Genomic DNA, 20116 nt, shown 5'->3' on the forward strand with positions numbered 1-20116 from the left:
AAGGATGAGTGTGACTCCCCAGCTCCTCACTCACATACTGAAAACAAATGGAGTAAAGAACATATAAGCATAGAGATGAACTCTTACCAGTGTTCCTTTTAGAATCAGACTTAAACATTTTTTTTAATTTGTTTTTTAGTACTGGGGATTGAACCCAGGGGTACTTGACTACTGAGCCCCAGCCCTTTTTTATATTTTATTTAGAGACAGGGTCTCACTGAGTTGTTTAGGGCCTTGCTAAGTTGCTGAGGCTGGCTTTGAATTTGCGATCCTTCTGCTTCAGCCTCCTGAGCTGCTGGGATTACAAGTGTGTGCCACCACACTGGGCTAAACTTAAACATTTTTTAAAGGCATGAAGCTTTATCATTTAGGGGTCTAAAATCTGGCCTTCTATTTGCTAAAAATCAAAATGACTGAAACCAGAGTTTGTCTTGCATTCCTGTTTAGTGAAGTCGTCTGAAAATAAGTCATGTTCAACAAGTGTTGGCGACCAACTTTTAATAATACATATTTAATTTTCAGAAACATATGCTAACCATCAACAACATGGTCAGGGTTCCACTGTCCCAGATGTTATTTCATTGGTACATTATATTGATATTTACAAAGGCTTTCAAATTCAACAACAAAAAACAAAACAGCTTGAATTTTTAAAAACTACAATGCTTTAAAAAAAATGTAAACAGTTCAATTTTACATTATTGTAAAAAAGAAGACTCACTCCTTAATGCGGCTTATTTTTTTTTAAGTGAGCAAAGCCTGGTGCTCATGAATAAAGAATGAAAAGAATTCTTTACATAGAAACATTGTGCTCCAGTGTGGCAAAGAAAAAAATTATATATATATACACATATATATAAATACATATGTATATATATATATGAATATATACATACAAACAAAGAAAATAATCTTAAGTCCACAATTTAGACCACAAAAAAAATCTTGTCCCCAAATTGAGAAATTTATAAAAACCATTTACTCATGGTTATTGACCTATTGAAGATCTATATAACATTTTCAAAACAATAACTCAGTCAAAAGAGACCACTTTTATTTTTTCTTTGGTACTGAGGATTGAACCAAAGGGTGCTTTACCACTGAGCCACATCCCCAGACCTTTTTATTTTTCATTGAGACAAGGTCTCACTAAGTTGCTAAGGCTGGCCTTGAATTGGGATCCTCCTGCCTCAGCCTCCCGAGTTGCTGGGATTATAGACGTGCACCACTGCACCCAGGGAGACCACTTTTCTTTAAAATGAAATTTTGTGCAAAAGAAATTTAAGCTAGAAACAAGACTATACCCCAGTAAGAGGCTAAAAGAGCCACTGAAATAATTTAACTTTGTTAGATTTAGTGCATGTAACCAAAAGGCACACACATGTGATTAATATATTAATATCTTTTCATGCAGAAACTTGTGCATGTTCATAATTATATAACAAAAACACAAACATAACAAAACATAAAACCTAATGTCTGGCAATGTTAATCTAGCCACATTCTTTTCTAGTCTATCAGTCTAGGATTTCCTAGATCATTAACACTGCCTCTCAAAAAATATATTATATTTGAAAAACTTTCAATAAAAATTAAAAAAGGATGTTAGCCTGAAATACTATATATTTTTTTCAGTTCTGATACATATAGAAACTTACTGATATGTTTATTTTAAATGTCAATTTAAATTAAGATACATTTTTCCTTTTGTTAATAAACACTTTGATTGCTCCAGTGAAGTCAGCAGAGAGAAGAACTTCTGTGTTATCCATCTTTGTAGTACCTTAAAAGCAGAGAAAAAACAGTTTCAGTGAATTTGAAAGGAAAATGCAGCCTGCTGCCACAATTACCATATGCCCATGACACTCCACCTTTGTGGGGGAAGATCTTTTCCCCACAGTCTTTTCTGGCTTGTTCCTGTAACCTGTTCATCCTGCTGTACCTTCCTCCTCTCTGAGGTTCACTTCCACTAACTTTATGTTAGCTCTTCTTTTCCTGGCTTGAGGATATTATTCTTCTTTGGGGCCTGGAGGCCTAGATTTACTCTCAGGAGCCTAAGCCTCTAAGTTGTTTAATGTTTCCGTTTCATGAGTATAGGTTAGAGTGTTATTCAGCAGCAGGACTGGAATGCTGGCTGAATGAGACTAGCTGGGCAAGTCTATTGTTAACAGTGTCTCTAATGACAGTGACAGTAAGGTTTACTGTACTGCAGACACATCAAAACTGTCATGAAATGAAGTAAACACCTTAGCTCTATGAATGCTGACATCACCATTTGCCTTTACATTCCATATGAAGATCTATATAGCTATGCTGAATGGAAAAAACGCTTACCTCCAACAATTGCCAGTTGTGTCAAAACATTTAATAAATTCAGTGTTAACTAATTCTATTATAAATAGGTAAAGATTATAGATGTAAGAAGGATTGATTAATAAGGAAAAGAAAACTCTAAACTTTATTTATTTATTTATTTATTTTAAAGAGAGAGGAGAGAGAGAGAATTTTTAATATTTATTTTTTAGTTTTTGGAGGACACAACATCTTTGTTTGTATGTGGTGCTGAGGATCGAACCCGGGCCGCACGCATGCCAGGCGGGCGCACTACCGCTTGAGCCACATCCTCAGCCCTAATCTAAACTTTAATTGGAAAGTCGTATACAGGATGAGTCAGGCAAAATGGTTTCACTTAGATGTACTAAGAACATATTCTATGTCTTTGAGCATTCCTCATTACCCTTCTGGTATATCCAAACTCATGCTGTGTAGCAGTAGCAAAGGACTTAGGTATATGAGAAAGGCTACAGAAGAAAAAAAATTCATCATACACAAATGCACTGAGACTCTGTAATAATAAAGATGATACTGATAACATCTACTACATACCAGGCATTCTGCTAGACACTTTGCAATGTTATCTTTAATTCCTATCAAAACCCTGTAAAGCAGGTTATCGTCACCATTTTATATACTAGGATGACAGGCTCAAACTGTCAAATATGTCAGGAAGAAAGAGAGGACAATCAGATATTTTATGATCTCCATACCCTGGGATTAAGAGTTTATTCCTGCCACGTGTGATGGTGTAAATTGGGAGGCTGAGGTAGAAGGCTCACAATTTTGAGGCCAGACTCGGCAACATAGTGAGAACCTGTCTCAAAACAAACAAACAAACATATATATATGTGTATGTGTATATGTGAGTGTGTGTGTATAATGGGTGGGAAACGTAGCTCAGTGGTTGAGTGTTCCTGGCTTTATTTTCCAGTACTGGAATAGAAAAATCTTAGATTATACCAACATAGGTGCAAAGCAACAACAAGAAAAAAAATCTGAGAATAATCCATAGCTAGGATTTCCTGTAGAATATGAAGGGGAAACATATATGAGTGTAGAAACGTATAACTGTGTGGGTACAAAAAAAAAAAAAAAAGAAAAGAAAAAGAAAAAGAAAAAAAATCCCGTATCACTTAAGTTAGAAGATAGAAATGGGATTTAATTCTAAGAAGGAAAGCAAAAGAGGAAAAAACAATACAAAAAACCCTCCAAAGAACAAAAAACAGAGGTCAGTATTTCCAAATATGTATTCAAGTAAAGGTTTAATAATTCTAACTTGGTTTTGTTTTTAAATCTTGCAACTAAATGAGGTACTAGACTGAAGTTCACCTTTGTTATCAAAGAATAGTGTGTATGTAGATGGGGCTGGGGTTGTGGCTCAATGGTAGAACGCTCGCCTAGCACGTGAGAGGCTCTGGATTCCATCCTCAGCACCACATTAAAAAAAAATAAGTAAAATAAAGGTATTGTGTCCAACTACAACTAAAAAAAATAGTGTGTGGAGAGTGTAAATACTACTACAAGAGTAATTTCTTGAGAGTAAGAACTTTCCAGCATTCAAAATCTTTTTAAGAAGTACCCTCTTACATCCTATTGCTTTGACTTTAAGGCTTTCTAAAAAGTTGGCTTGTAGTCTGTAGAGTGAGAAAACACATTAAATAAACTCTTCTGCTACTCATTTTCATAATACAAACTGATTTTTACTAACAACTGGTTCAACTTTGCACAGTATTACCATAATCTTAGGACTAGTAGGGACTACTTTTAAATAATTGGCTGGCATTCAATAGTACTTGTTCACAGTTTCTTTTCACTTCCTAATCTGAATTTTTTTATATAACTGGAATCACTACTCATTCTCAAAGTCTTACCACATGTAAGAAATTACTGGCTTGTAAATAGCTACGTATCTCAAGAAGCTGTAAATTTGTGGCAAGGAGAAAATAAGCTTGCTTTCATTTGAATTTAATTTGCTTAGTCAACAAAATATATAGGCAATCACTTTGCTAGGCACTGGCAATGAGACAATAAATATGACAGAGTCTCTTCTAGAGATTACAATCTAGTAGAAAAGACACATAATAAAGAAGCTTTGTACTTACATATACTGTTTGCATTTCTTTGAGGAAAATGGTTGCCTATAAAAACTATGAACTTTCAAATTTTTCATTAATTCCTAGATGAATTAAAAAAGCAAAATGTGCAAAAAATTTTACTAAAATGTTCCAAAATGAATATCTGAAAACCAGTGCCAGTTATCTCACACTGGAACAAACAATGACTATTATATTGTAAACAAATATTCTTTATACTCATTAAAATATCATCATAGTCAACACTAGGTTAGTGAGTCTCCTAAGTAGTGACAAGAAAAAAGTTTAAGGCAAATAAAATATAGGTACCTACCAGATGATGTGGTATCTAAAACTTCAGCATCTTCACCTTTATCACTCCCTTCTGATTTTTCAGATTGCATATCCAAAGATAACATCAAACTTGGATTTGGAGCAAAGATGGCTGATGTAACAACTGCATTATGTGCTGGAAAATAATTCACTTTAGGATAACTGATAAATTTGATATTAAACATCAAGACAAAAAGGTAATATGCAAAATATCTTTTAAAACTAACATACAAGCTGGGTAAGATGATGCATGCCTGTAATCCCAGCTAGTTGGGAGGCTGAAGTAGGAGGATTGCCAGTTTGAGGCCAGTGTGGGCAACTGAGCAAGACTCTGACTCAAACTAAAAATTTTTAAAAGGGCCGGGGACATAGCTCAGTGGTAAAGCACCCCTGGTTCAATCCCCAATATGTAGGATAGGGCAAAGAAACTAACACACATATATGTTATATGCCAAACACCCTTAAAAACTAATGAAAGAGCTGGGCCCAGTGGCGCACACCTCTACTCCTAGCTACTGAGGAAACTGAGGGAGGAGGATCACAAGTTAGAGGGCAGCCTGGCCAATTTGGCAAATCCCTATCTAGATGGGCTAGTGATGTTGCTCAGTAGTAGAACACCCCTAGGTTTAATCCCAGTATTGTCAAAAGGTAATCAATCAAACAAACAAACAGAAGTAACTAAAAGCAATTTAAAACCTAGAAGTATTTTCTAAACAAAACAAAACAAAAAACCAAAAAATCGAACACATAAAAGTTCTAAGATTCTATGAATTCTTACATTTTAGACCAGGACAAATTCTTCCTTGGCATAGAAAAATCAAACAAAGCCAAATAGGATGTAAAGCAGTTATAATTGATAAACTTCTTAAATAATGCTGATACAAATTTATTCTGATAAATCTCCACTTTATTCACTTATAAGATACATATAAGTAGGCATTTGCTTACCTTTAATACCTTCCCAGAAGTCATTACGATCTCTCCTGACTGAAGTGAACTTGCTTAAGTCATGATAAGTACTCCAGATATAAACATATTTATCTTCTGAACCACTAACGAGGTAAGTAAAATCATGGCTAAATTTTGGGAATAAAGGTAAAAAAAATAATAAAAAGAAAAAATATTAAGGTTTCTTTCTACCAGTACTTCCTAATTTAAAATACCTAAGACACACCTGAAGGAGCTTATTGAAAACTAGACTCATTGTATCATTCTGGAGGTTCTAAGTGGGTGGTCTAATGTGGGTGCTATATGGTGTGTGTGTGTGTGTGTATGTGTGTACTTACTGAAGATCGAATTAGGGCCTCACACACACTCGGCAAGTACTTTATTACTGAGCTAACCCCTCTAGTCCTGGCATCTGTATTTTCATCAAAGCTCTGGTCACTTTGATGCCAGTTAACTCACACTGGAACAAACAATGACTTAAGGGATGAGAGAAGCAGAATACTTTACCAGTTAATTATTAGGGAATTCAAGAAGAAAAGTACAACTGATAGGAAAAGAGCTGAAAGAAAGATGGCTAGGAAGAAGAAAAGGCAAGCTGGCAATCCTATTTCAAAAGGAGAGCTTGCAGATCATAAATTAAGAGTTCAAATAATGAAGCCTGTGGCCCACACCTGAAATCCCAGAGGCTCAGCAGGCTGAGGCAGGAGGATTTTGAGTTCAAAGCAGCCTGAGCAACTTAGCAGGGCCCTAAGCAACTCAGTCAGATCCTATCTCTAAATAAAATACAAAAAAGAGCTGGGATGTGGCTCAGTGGTTAAGTGCCCCTGGGATCAATCCCTAGTACAAAGAAAAAAAAAAGAGTTCAAATAATAATAAGTAAAGGTGTAAACATAGGGCACTTTACTTTCTGAGCTCTTGTACCTAAAAGGAAAAAGACAATGGTGGGGGTGTAGGGGTAATCCTCCTATTAAAAGCTTACATAACAAATGAAAGCAAAAATTTTGAAGCTAAGAGTCTTCTAATCCTAGCTCTGCAACTGTGACTTTGACCAATCAACTTTTGGGGTTTTTGTTTCTTCATCTGTAGAATAGGGGCCATTCTAAGTCTTATCAACCATACATGTAGACAAGGTAAGTATTGCATGATGATATGAGATGCCAGTTACAAAGTTCAAAGAAACTAAAACTCTCACATAAAAATAAGGCATAGATCAATGAAAAAAAATGGGAATAGGAAAGAAATGTTTTGATCTCTTTTGGGAATTTCTCAATGTCAATTTACCTGAAACTTGCTTTGATCTGGCTGCTGCTATTGACATAACCCTTATACTTCATGGATAGTGACAAATCTCTCAGATCATATAGTCTGATTCTAGAGTCATTTGAGGTTACCAGTATCTAAAAATAAATAAAAGGAAAAGTTAAAAATATTAACTTTTAGTCTAAGTTAAGCTGTTTTCATCAAAGCCAAAAAAGGGGCATTAAACACATATAAAACAAACAGACCTCAAAGCTAGAAATAGGAGTTTCCATCAGAAAGGGAATACATTTTTTGTCCAGATATTAAAACTAACTTCAAATCTATGTGAAGTGTGAAGAAAGCTGGTTTTGAATAGTACAGTACCTTATTTTCTCCAGGTAAAGGCTCAATGCCAGTAATTTTCCTTCCAACCTTGTTGCGCCCTCTAGTAGATCGGACATGTATTTGTGTATGGTATTTCAGATGCTAAAAAGAAAGCATAAATTAAAAATATCAGAATTAGAACAAACTTCAAAGATCACTTGATCCAATTCTTACAGATTTTTTTTTTTATTTGTCCTACTTTACAAGTAAGGCAGGGGATTAATGACTTGCCCCAAACCACAAAAGCGTTTTATTAAGTATTCAATTACGTTACTCTCACAAAATAATCATTTACCTCTGTATCATAGAAAATACATCTCCCATCATATGTCCCAATTACTGCATATTTGCCATTCTGACAGAAATTTGCAGCTGTGATCAATTTTGTTTGACCATCTACTTCATTCCACAAAGCCACTTTTTTGTCGGGTATGTTCCAAAGGCGAAGCTTTCCATCCAGTGACCCACTTAAAAAATACCTGTCATCCTAAAAAGGTGGCAAAAGAAAAGCTTTTTATTCTACCACATGAAGAAAAACTTGGCAAACCAAAACATTAAGTCTATTATAAATAACGTTTTAAAATGTAGATCTCATTGTAGAAGTATTCTTCTTCATCTTTTGTTTTGGATGTTAGGGATGGAACCTAGGGCCTCCAACATGCCAGGTAAGCTTTCTATCCTTGAGCCACACCTCCAGTCCCAAAGCACTATTCTTTAAGCTAGCATTAGTTTATGCATCAAAAAAATAAAAATTAGAAACCTCAGTTTTCATTTTGGAGAAATAACATTCTAATAATTTTATCCTATCCTTGAACTGCTTTTCTTAAAGTATGTATATTAATAGAAAATGTGTTTGAGTATGTATTGCATGGAAAAAATTCTGTGATTAAATAATTCAGAGAAATTCTGGATTGCAGAATGTTAAACAGTATTCTCAACTAATCCATGATTTGAATCTCTAAAAAGAGGGTAAAGCAGGTAGTGTTTTCCAACTTATCTCACCACACACTTTTTTGGGGGCAGATGGGGGAGTCAAGAAGGAACATCTAACAGGGCTAATACCTTCAAGGACCATGTTTTGGGAAACACTATCCTATACCATACTCTCCCTGAGATACACATAACACAGGGATAAAAGGGTAACATGGGTCAGTGGCTTACAGAACCAGTCTTTTTTGGGAACTCTAATACCTTGTCAGCAGAGAATCACTTCATGATTCAATCTCAGATCAGGAGTTCTCAGTCTGGGGCAATGTGACCCTACAGTAGATATCTATCACTGTCTGAAGTCATTTTGGGTTGTCACAGCCTGCTGAGGGTTGGGATACTACCAACAACTAGTTGGCAGAGGCTAGGAATGCTGTTAAACATCTTACAATTCACAGGAGAGGCTTCTCTCCCCCTATAACAAAGAATGTCAGGCTGGGGTTGTGACTCAGCAGTAGAGTGCTTGCCTAGCACATGTGAGGCCCAGGGTTTGATCCTTAGCACCACATATAAATAAATAAAATAAAGGTATTGTGTCCACCTACAATTAAAAAATATTTACAAAAAGAATATCAATAGTATCAAGGTCAAGAAATCCTGCAGTAAACTAAATCAGTCCTACCAACAAGCTGGTCTAATCTTGGGCAACATAAGAATTAAAGATTAAATAATTGGGGCACCAAAACAAGGAGGCAATTCTCTTCTCTGCTTAAGATTATTGTTCTTACCTACTTATGATGCCTATCAAGGACACTCAACAAATAATGGGCATTTTTATGACTATGGTTTAATCAGCCCTACTCACTGTATACTAGAAGAGCTGAACAAGTAAAAATACTTTATCTTGGGGATTGGAGATGTAGCTCAGTGGTACAGCACTTGCCTAACATGCATGAAGCCATGGGTTCAATCCCTAGTACTACAAAAACAAACCAAAAAACAAACAAAATAACTTCATCTTGGCATTCTTTCTTTATTTATTTTTTTGTGGTACTAGGGATTGAACTCAGGGCCTTATGCATGCAAGGCAAGCACTCTACCAACTGAGATATATCCCCAGCCCCTTTATCTTGGCATTCTAATTCAAAATTTTACTTACGTACGTGTGTGTATCTCCAATTTGCTGTTTACAATTCTGCTACCTTCCTTTCAGTCATATTCCAAGTCATATTGTCTAAGAAAATGTCTACACCACTGCATTCTTCCCCATCTCCTCTCAAAACCCCTCCAGATCAGTAGACTTTTTGTTTCAAAAATAAAAATATACAGAAATTACTGACTGTCAGAGGCCTTAATAATAAAAAGCTACCCAGTACTATCACAATGTAAGGTATCTTTCTACCCTGATAGCTAAAAAAGAGACAAAGGTTAAATCTATCCTGCTGCATCTTTAGGGGACCAGGATAGCAATGTTATTCAGAAAGAAGCCTCTAACAACTTGATAGTCAAAACTGATAAGGTATTAACATAGATCAGACATTTTTAATTTTCGTAAGTTTATGACCAAGTTCTTCTAAGAGTTCGAAATTATTACTACCTATGTCGTAAACCTGCCTAGAAAAGGCAGAAAGTATACTTAGGGGAAAAAAAGAGTCTTTTCTCCTAATTTGGGTGAAAAGAGAAAGAAATGGGAATATGATTGAATTGTTACATTCAAAAGACAATGGTGGGGCTGGGGCTGGGGCTGTAGCTCAGTGGTAGAGCGCCTGCCTTGCATGTGTGAGGCACTGGGTTCGATCTTCAGCACCACATAAAAATAAATAATAAAGATATTGTGTCCATGTACAACTAAAAAAATTTAAAAAAGAAAGATAATGCTTTCTGGGTATGACAGCACACACTTGTAATTCTAGTAATTGGAGAAACTAAGGCAGGAAGATCTCAAGTTCAAGGCCACTGTCAGGAACTTAGTGAGACCCTGTCTCAAAATAAAACATAAAAAGGGCTGGGGATGTGGCTTGGTGGTAAAGTGCCCCTGGGTTCAATCGACACTGATTGTTAAACAAACTGGGATAGAGACATGACTGGTAATGTAACCATATGTCAACATAGGGGAGGGCAAATTAACTCAGCATAGAGTGACTCCAATTATTATAGGTCTAGGCAGTAGAATTGATACCAGCATGTGATTTCCCTTGTGCTTACAGTTGCAAAAAAACTTAAAACCAATCTAGCTTTAAGCATTTGGTGTCTCTGACCTTCAAGGGCATACAACAAGTCCATTAAAGCAGATTTTTCTCCTTTGATTGAAATAATATGAAATATTTTCTTTAAAGGGGAAAGATATTTTAAAAATTTCTATATTGAAAATGAGTAAGAAGGGATATCAAGATTAACAACATATATCAGGTAAGGTGGTAAATGCCTGTGGTTCAAGCTACTTGGGAGGCTAAAGCAGGAGGATCATTGAGCCCAGGAGTTTGAGGTCAGCCTGGGCAACAAAGCAAGACACTGTCAAAACAATAAATAACAACAATAAAGGGTTAACAAAGTTTCCAGACATTAAATAGGAATTTTTTTGTGTGTGAGTTGTATGTGTCTATGTGTGTATTTTTTTTGGGGGGGGTACGAGGGATTGAATCAAGGGGTGCTCAACCGCTGAGCCATATCCTCAGCCCTTTTTATGTTTTGAGACAGGGTCTTGCTAAGTTTCTAAGGCTGGCTTTGAACTTGCAATCCTTCTGCCTCAGCCTCTTGAGCTTCTGGGATTATAGGTGTCTGCCAGCACGCCTGGCAGAATTTTGTATATCTTACAATGAATTTTGGTCTTTGCTTCTTTTAGTCTTTTCCACTTTCTCTTTTTCCTCTCTAATCCTCCTACAATTCCTCTGTATACACTTCCCTGTCTCATTTTATAAATTTGCTGATTTCTCCTTCCATCTGTAATAGCTTTCATCTGTAATGGGATACTTTATTTATACCCTACATATCTAATAAAATATTTGGAATGCTTATTTACTATTACATTAAGAATAAAATATTCCCACTTCTGATACAGAGTAACAGAGTATTTATTTCCCTTCCCATTTTTAAAGCAAAATGGAATACTAATTTAAACTGATTCAATCTATATAGCTATTAATATTTTTTGTGTAGCCCAACTGCCCTCCAAAGAAACCAAATTCCCTCATCTTCCTTTTAGCATGACACAAAATATACAAACAATTACTTACTCTTGGATGGAAAGCTATAGCAGTGACAAAATCAATATGTTGAAAACAGCAAAGGCATTCTCTTCTAGAAATGTGCCATAACCTGACTGTTTTATCCATTGAAGAAGACAGCAGAAAGTAGTTCTATGAAGAAAATGATATTGATTATGACCATATGAAAAAAAACCTACTTGTACAACAAAAGTGAACTTTCAGTTTTATGTACCTCCATAGAGCTATTGTATGCAGCACCAGAAAGAACAAAAGATTATCCAATTCACTGGAAAGATCTAATTTTTCTCAATCACTAAAATATCAGATTTCATCAATTCATATTACCTTTTCTGAAATTTGCATGAATCTTACAATCTATGTCCAAAGAAATCTTCCAGGCACCAGCAGAAGACTAAGGTGTACCTTAGCTGGTATAGCCTGTATACACGGAAACTTACTTAACTATAAATACAAGGCATCTACTCACTTGGTTGTCATTTCAGTTCAGTTATTTTTCACATTGATAATATTGGTGAATTTTAACTCACATGGATCCTAATTGTCATTTAAAGTCTTCAAAAATTACTTTATAATGCAGCATGGAAATGAAAAGTTATTGTGCACCTGTCACACTCTAGGCAAGAAAAATAGAGAATACAAATTGTCAAATCTTTCATAATAGATCATAGAACTTTCAAAGCTTGAAGAGGTAGTATAAATGATGAGGCACTGTGATGGCTCCATCATGAAAGAACGAAACATCTTTCTGTCAAAATGATCTAGCTGGTAGAAATTCATTAACTTCTAAACAATCTATTTAAGGGTAAGAAATTTAAGTGATACTGAATAAGGAAACTCAAATGAGACCCTATTATTCTCTGGTATGCTTAAAGGTTCTAAACAAATCAAAGCAATAATAATATTTTTGAATACGTAATTTGTCTATATTATTCTTAGTACTATACAGCAACTCTGAGGTAGAAATCATCCTTTTAGACAAATGAGGACAGTAAGGCACAGAGAAGGTAAACAATTTGGCTAAGAGATATAGCTCATCAGTGGCATAGCTAGGATTTGCACTCAGGTGATCTCGCTTAAGGTCCAGATTCTAACCATTACAATGTTTCACAGAGTGCTTAAGTAGAAGACATGTTATGGAAAGTACCATGATAACTTTGTCATTTGCTAATACTAATTACTAATCTTTACTCTTTTGACTGTAAAAACATTAATTGCAAAGATGAATTTGGATATGTAATTATACAGAGATATAAATGTTATTTTTGACTATTTCAAAAAGTATACATTTATGTAGCAAAACTGTTTTTAGATAGATGGCATACTTTACAATTAAAAAACCAGAATTTGAGGGCAGGGCATGTAACTCAGTGATAAATCACTTGATTAGCATGCATGAGGCTCTGGGTTCAATCCCTAGTACCACAAACAAACAGAATTTGGAAGACCTACAATATCTTTGAAACATCTAATAACCATTATTTTTACTTTGCAGATCCACTCAGTTCCAGAAAAGTTTGAACGAGTATATGTAGTTTTCATTATTATTTTCTATTGACTAATAACAACTATATGAAAACTAAACTGATGGCACACTACTCATTAAAACTGGCTTTATTCAGGGCCAAAGGTATGTGGTTTAGTAGTAGAGCATGTGCTTTGCATGTGCTAGGCCCTGGGTTTAATCCCCAGCAAAAATCCAAAATAAAACATTCCAAATAAAAATTGTCTTCATTTAGTTCTTGCTTTAAGCTGGAAGAGGTAGTGTAACTAAAAGAGGTAGTATAAGCATATGAAATAGATATGAAGACATTCCTAAAATATTCTGTAAAGAAGACATTTTATGATTTGTCCTATATGTCAAGAAGTTTCTACTTAATAAATACTTATTGAATAGATAAAATTAAATAAATTTCTTAAACTAAGCATTGATCCTGGGAGTTAAAGAAATTAGATGTAAATCAAGTTCTACCCATAGCTAGTTTTGTGATCTTAGGTGCATCACAGAGCCCAGTCCCCTCATCTATAAAATGAAAGACTGTCCACCATGTGGGGGTTGTTATTCTAACAATTAATAAGGTAATTCTTATTACCTGGCATAAAATAAGTCTTCATCAAATAGAAAACCCATCATAAATACTGATTGTTAAAGACATTAAAGAGGAACAACAGTGAAAGAAGATCAGGCCTCTAACCTTGAGGGACTTAGAATCTTGTTGCAAACAAGATCCAGAAATGTACATAGGTAAGATTTAAGTAAAAAGAAAGTTCATGGGGCTGGGGTTGTGGCTCAGAGGCAGAGCGCTAGCACTGCATATAAATAAATAAAATAAAGGCCCACTAGCAACTAAAAAAATTTAAAAAAAGAAAGTTCATGAAAAAAAGCACAAGATAGGTGTTATAAAAATTCAGTAAAACAGATCAACATTTATCTTTGTTGTCAGGGAATGCCTTACAAAGGAGATGGGATTAAAGAAAGAATATATTTTGGGGCTGGGGCTGTAGCTCAGTGTTAGAGCACTTGCCTAGCACATGTGAGGCACTGTGTTTGAGCCTTAATAAACAAAAATAAAGGCATGCTGTCCATCTACATCTACAAAAAAATTTTTTAAAAAGAATGAGTGCATTTTTGGTTAGTGGAGAAGAAAAAGAAAGGCACTATATGTGTGCAGTTAGAATAGAAAAAATTTTGTTCTTTTCCTCTGGGGTTGGGGAGTTAGGGATATGATAAGCCCTTGGAGACCATTCATCCCCAACTTTTATAATTTATTATTTGATTTTAATTGACACATAAACATTGCATGATATGTATCCATTGTGAAATGGCTACATCAAGTTAATTAACACACACATTATCTGTATACTTATTTTTTGTGGTGAGAACAAGTAAAATCTACTCTCTTACCATGTTTTAAGAATGTAACACATGAATATTCACTATAGTCACCATGTTGCACAGTAGAGCTTTTGAACTTCTTCCTCCTAACTAAAATGGTAAGTCCTCAAAGCCTGCATTTCTAAAGATGAAAAACTGCTTATGAGTTTTTAACTCTTAAAATATTTCAAAATATTTAAAAGTAGATACAGCAGGGACATCAACAAACCCAAGCCAATTTTGGCCACAACAACAGACACAATAGAATTGATACATGTCCTTTTAATGCTCAGCCCTGCTTTTTCCCTCTTCTCCTCACTGATGTTTAATCCTGGGATCCAGCTGCATCTTTGGTACCTGCTTACACACAGGAAACACCTGGAACATTTGATGATGATGATGATGATGATGATTGTGATGATAATGATTTTGTAGTACTAGGGACTGAGCCAGTGATACTATACCACTGAGTCTCATCCCCAGTCCTATTTATTTTTTATTTTGAGATAGTCTTTCTAAGTTGCTCATGCTGACCTCAAACTTATAATTCTCTTGCCTCAGCCTCCTCAGTCACTGGGATTGCAGGTGTGCAACACTGCATCTGGTCTCAAATGATTATTAATTTTTCCACTACCCCAATAAGGTGATCAGAAACTGGTATTTTCTCCCCATCTTTTCCTTGTCTTAGTGACCATTCTGATATGGGATGAAATCCCATTCAAATAACCTATCTGGACCAATGCTTCTCAAAATATTTGTGGTAAACGACTGTTTTTGATTTTAATTTCCAGTGAATCACAGGCCAGAACTACTAAAAATACAGAAAACAACTACTAGAAGAATAAAAAGAAAATAAAAGAAATATAAAACACAAACCAATTTTTATTATATAAGTGGGATTGAACCCAGGGGTGCCAACCACTAAGCCACATCCCCAAGCATTTAAAAAAATTTTTGAGACAGGGTCTTGCTAATTTGCTTAAGGCCTCATTAAATTGTTGAGACTGGCTTTGAACTTCTAATCCTCCTGAATCAATCTTCTGAGCTGCTGGGATTACAGGTGTGCATCACCTGTAAGCCCAATTTTTAAGATTAGATTCAACAATCATAAAATTACTTTGAAAAACTCACATTAACATTTCTAAATGGCTTCATCTTGGTTTTTGTATTTATCTCTTCACAGAGTGGTATTCATACTATCAAGGACCAGGAAGAGGGGCTGGGGTTGTGGCTCAGCGGTAGAGTGCTTGCCTCGCATGTGCAAGACCCTGGGTTGGATCCTCAGCACCACATACAAAAATAAACACGTGAAATAAAGGTGTTGTGTCCAACTACAACTAAAAATAAATATTAAAAAAAGGACCAGAAAGATTCGGGCACATTATTACACACCTATAATCCCAATGGCTTGGGAGGCTAAGGCAGAAGGATCTCAAGTTCAAAGCCAGCCTCAGCAACTTAGCAAGATCCTTCCCTAAAATTATAAAAAGGGGGAGCTGGGGATATGGTTTAGTGGTTAAGTGCCACTGAATTAAATCCCTAGTAGCGAAAAAAAAAAAAAAAAAAGACCAGGAAGGGCCAGTTCATAAACTTGCACCAGTCCTTAAAAATGCATATTTTTCACTGGAAATAAGTAGATAGCGAGATAGATACTAAATCATATGTCTGCTGCCTCCAGGGGTTTGGAAAGAACAACAGGGAAGAAAGTGTATAAGAATTTTGATTACTTAAGTCTTGTGATGTACAGAACATTTTGTTATTTTTGTAATTTTGTTTCCATGTGGTGATTAGCTGTTATTACACAGGAATGGGTTAGAGTGGAATACTCCAAAGCCATGAGAGTTGAACCCTAACTCCTTTCTTTACTCCTTGGATATATGGCTTTAGGCATGCTAGTTAACAGGCACAATTTTCAGTTTTAAAAAAATTATTGATAAGGAAACATCAATGACATCATACGATTTGAGAGTACAAATAGAGAGCATATGTTATTTACATTTTGCTTGTGTCCTCAATGCTTAAACTGCTACCTGACACCTTAATAAATAATATTAGTTGAGCCATTTGATTTGTATTTCCTAGGTCAATTAATTTTCCCCTGTAACTCTTTGAGGAAGCTACTTTTATTATGCTTATTTTGCAAATGAGGCATGCTGAGCCTCAAGTTCCTTAAGGAACTTGTCCAAGGTTACAAAACTATAAGGGTTAGACTAGGTAGGTTATAAACCCCAGGAGTCTAGCTCCAGAGTTCATATGCTTAATTAGATGGTAGATTGATAAACAGATATGTTTTGAGTGAGTGGAAAGTACTGACCTTTATATAGGTGTGTATGCATAGGTTTTAAGTAATGTTCTTTTTACTATTTCTTCCGTGAAGGAAAAAAGGGGAATGGTCAACGAGACATGGAGGATATCAAGAAAGTATAAGTTTCCATAACCAAGAAGAGTATTTAAAAAAAAAAGATTAATTGCATCAAATGATAAAGTTCCAGAGAAAGGCTAAGGAGAATGAATTTAAAGAAAAGGTACTAATTTTGATCAAAAGATAGCTATGATGGTTAATTCTTTAAAAATATTTTGTTGTAGGGGGCTGGAGATGTGGCTCAAGCAGTAGCGCGCTCGCCTGGAATGCGTGCGGCCCAGGTTCGATCCTCAGCACCACATACCAACAAAGATGTTGTGTCCGCCGAGAACTAAAAAATAAATATTAAAAAATTCTCTCTCTCTTTCTCTCTCTCCTCTCTCACTCTCTCTTAAAAAAATATTTTGTTGTAGATGGACACAATAGCTTCTTTTTATTTATTTATTTTTAGGTGGTGGTGAGGAAGGAACCCAGTGCCTCACAGTGATAGGCAAGTGCTCTGCCACTGAACTACACCCTCAGCCTCTATAATAGTTAATTTTATGTGTCATTCTATGTAGGGTATAGTACCCAGCTGTATAATCAAGCACCTCTCTAGTGGTTGTGAAGACATTCTGTAAACTTAGTTAACATGTACAATCAGTTCACTTTAAGGAAACAACCTTGAGCATATGGGTGAGCCTCATCTAATCAGCTGAAGGCCCTGAGAAGAAAAACTGAGGTTTCCCAGAGGATAAAAAATTTTGCTTTAAGACTGCAGCATAAACTTCTGCTGTTTCCTTCCACCCTACAGGGCTGTCCTATAAATTTCAAACTTGCCTTTCACCACATTGCATGAGCCAATTTCTTTCTTTTTAAAAAAATATATGACAGCAGAATGCATTACGATTCATATTACACATATAGAGCACAATTCTTCATATCTCTGGTTGTATATAAAGGCATGAGCCAATTTCTTTTCTTTTTTAAAGAGAGACAGAGAGAATTTAATATTTATTTATTTATTTATTTTTAGTTTTCAGTGGACACAACATCTTTATTGCATGTGGTGCTGAGGATCGAACCCAGGCTGCATGCATGCCAGGCGAGTAGGCTACTGCTTGAGCCACATCCCCAGCCCATGAGCTAATTTATTAAAGAGTTGTCATTAAAGGCTAGGAAGGGTGGGAGGGTAGGGGGATGAAGGAGGGTAAAGTAACAGGTACCAAAATACAAATACTGGTGTTCCACAGAACAGTATAGGGTGTCTATAATTTTCAACAATTTATTACATGCTTTATAAAGAACTACAGAAGAGTTCAGAAGCACCTGACAGAAAAAAATGATAAATGTTTAAGGAGATTGAGGGGCTGGAGTTGTAGCTCAGTGGTAGAGCACTTGCCTAGCATGTGTGAGGCACTGGGTTTGATCCTCAGCACCACATTAAATAAATAAATAAATAAAATAAAGGTATTGTGTCCATCTACAAGTAAAAATATTAAAAATATTTAAGGAGATGGAAATGCTAAAATTACCCTCATTTGATCATTACATATTATTATACATATATTGAATTATCACATTGTATCCCACAAATACTTTTTAAAAAATTTAAAAGTTGTTTCAGTTTGTATCACATTTCAGAAAAAAAAATATGGTTTGCTTTAAAAAAAAAAGCAAGATGAAAGTAAAGATTCTAAATATTTGATTTGTACTTTTTACAGATGAATATAATTACCAGATTAAAGATACCTCAGATTTCCATCTTCTGACATCTCAGGGTAGGAAAGAAGTGCAAAGAGACAATTAGGACTTGTTTAAAAATCAACTACCAGGTGTGACCTAAGCTTGTTTTAGAGGTTAAGAGAGATGTGGGTAAAGAACACATGATTAAAGAAAAGTACTCAGAACATCTAAATAGGTATGGCAAGAACAAGGCTGGAGCTCAGAAAACGCCTGACTTGCCAATATATACTACTGGAATCTTTGTGCCACAAGAAGTTCTCCTGACATAGTTAAAATATATGGGTACCACTGGTATGCCTGATATTAGTTGGTTAACTCAGTTCATTTTCCTCAAGTCAAGGCTTTTAAATATTATTTTCTTCCCCAAATTTTTAACATATTGTAGATTCTGATTACTGACAAATTTTAATATGAAGAAAGCATAAGAGATCATGTAAAAATTCTAAGTTTTCATACTTCAAATACCTTATATAAAATTTAAAACATCTCTTTTAAATTTTCACAAGACTTTTAAGATATTTTGTGGCAAAAGAGCCTCTTTACTTTGGAAATAATTTTCCTATAAGGAAAAATATCACAAACTGTCAAACAAAAATTAATAATTTCATGAATGTTAGCCAATTAACCCCAAAACAGTTTTGATTAGATATTATGGATTTCAAGTTAGTAGTCAAAATCATATTCATTTTGCTGAGGAAACTTATTTTGCAAAGTTACTGCTTATAATAAAAGCAAAGGTAACTGTGCTATAGAACACGAGTATTTGTATTTTGGTACCTGTTATTTGACCCTCCCTCATCTCTCTACCCTCCCACCCTTCCCCTTTAATGACAACTCTTTAAGAAATTGGCTCATGCCTTTATATACAACAAGAGATATGAAGAATTGTGCTCTATATGTGTAATATGAATTGTAATGCATTCTGCTGTCGTATATTAAAAAAGAAAGAAATTGGCTCAAAAGCTCTCTTCTTTTAAACTTGTAGATACAATTCCCACAAAGGATATATGAACATCCAAACACTTGACAGTGTGATAATGATACAAATAAAACTGTTTTTATCTTAAATTCATAGATATAGAATTAATATACAATTCAAATAACAATTTCTTACTTTAGACCATGAAAGATCGAGGAGATCAGCAGTGTGTCCTTTGTATTTGCAGAATGGCCGTTGGCGAAAAGGTGCGTTTTTGTCATCAGGGTCTTCTTCAGTTCCACTGCATACCTATTTAAATATAAAGAGAAACTTTAAAACAGAGGTGTAGAACTAGCAAAACCAAAGCTTCTTAATCTCCCCACCCCACCTGTTTTGTCATCAGTTGGTAAGGCACCTAAAATAAAATCATAAGCACCAAAATCAAACTCCATTTTATACTGATCTACTACATACGGACTCTTCTTTTCATCTCCTTGCCCTACCTAATGAACTAGGATCTTTCCTTTAGACAGAAGATAGATCATTCTAGATACATCTTTCTCTAGATCTATCTATCTATCTATCTATCTATCTATCTATCTATCTATCTATCTATCTATCTATCTAATCTCTATATATACCCTGCTATCACAATCTTCTCCCTCCCTAACAAAGTCCCTAATCTGTCCTTTTCTGAGAATCTGTTTCTTCAGGAAAGATAGGGGCCAGCATCAGGCAATGGGTCATGATTGGTTTAAGTTAATTAAGATG

The 20116-nt window shown here is 35.2% G+C and overlaps 1 protein-coding gene across 1 annotated transcript in view; it reads right to left on the reverse strand.

Moving 5' to 3' along the window:
- Nucleotides 1-483: 483 nt before the first annotated feature.
- Wdr44 (WD repeat domain 44) overlaps nucleotides 484-20116 on the reverse strand; it is a 91775-nt gene continuing 72142 nt past the window's right edge. The window contains exons 13-20 of the mRNA XM_005319391.5: nucleotides 19541-19654; nucleotides 11474-11596; nucleotides 7609-7800; nucleotides 7314-7415; nucleotides 6972-7087; nucleotides 5691-5818; nucleotides 4744-4878; nucleotides 484-1783 (exon numbers count right to left, since the gene is read on the reverse strand). Of these exons, the coding sequence (XP_005319448.1) occupies nucleotides 1689-1783; nucleotides 4744-4878; nucleotides 5691-5818; nucleotides 6972-7087; nucleotides 7314-7415; nucleotides 7609-7800; nucleotides 11474-11596; nucleotides 19541-19654 (1005 nt within the window). The 3' untranslated portion in view covers nucleotides 484-1688. The remainder of the gene's footprint in view (nucleotides 1784-4743; nucleotides 4879-5690; nucleotides 5819-6971; nucleotides 7088-7313; nucleotides 7416-7608; nucleotides 7801-11473; nucleotides 11597-19540; nucleotides 19655-20116) is intronic.

This window comes from Ictidomys tridecemlineatus, chromosome X, assembly GCF_052094955.1.
Source record: "Ictidomys tridecemlineatus isolate mIctTri1 chromosome X, mIctTri1.hap1, whole genome shotgun sequence".
NCBI lineage: Eukaryota > Metazoa > Chordata > Mammalia > Rodentia > Sciuridae > Ictidomys > Ictidomys tridecemlineatus.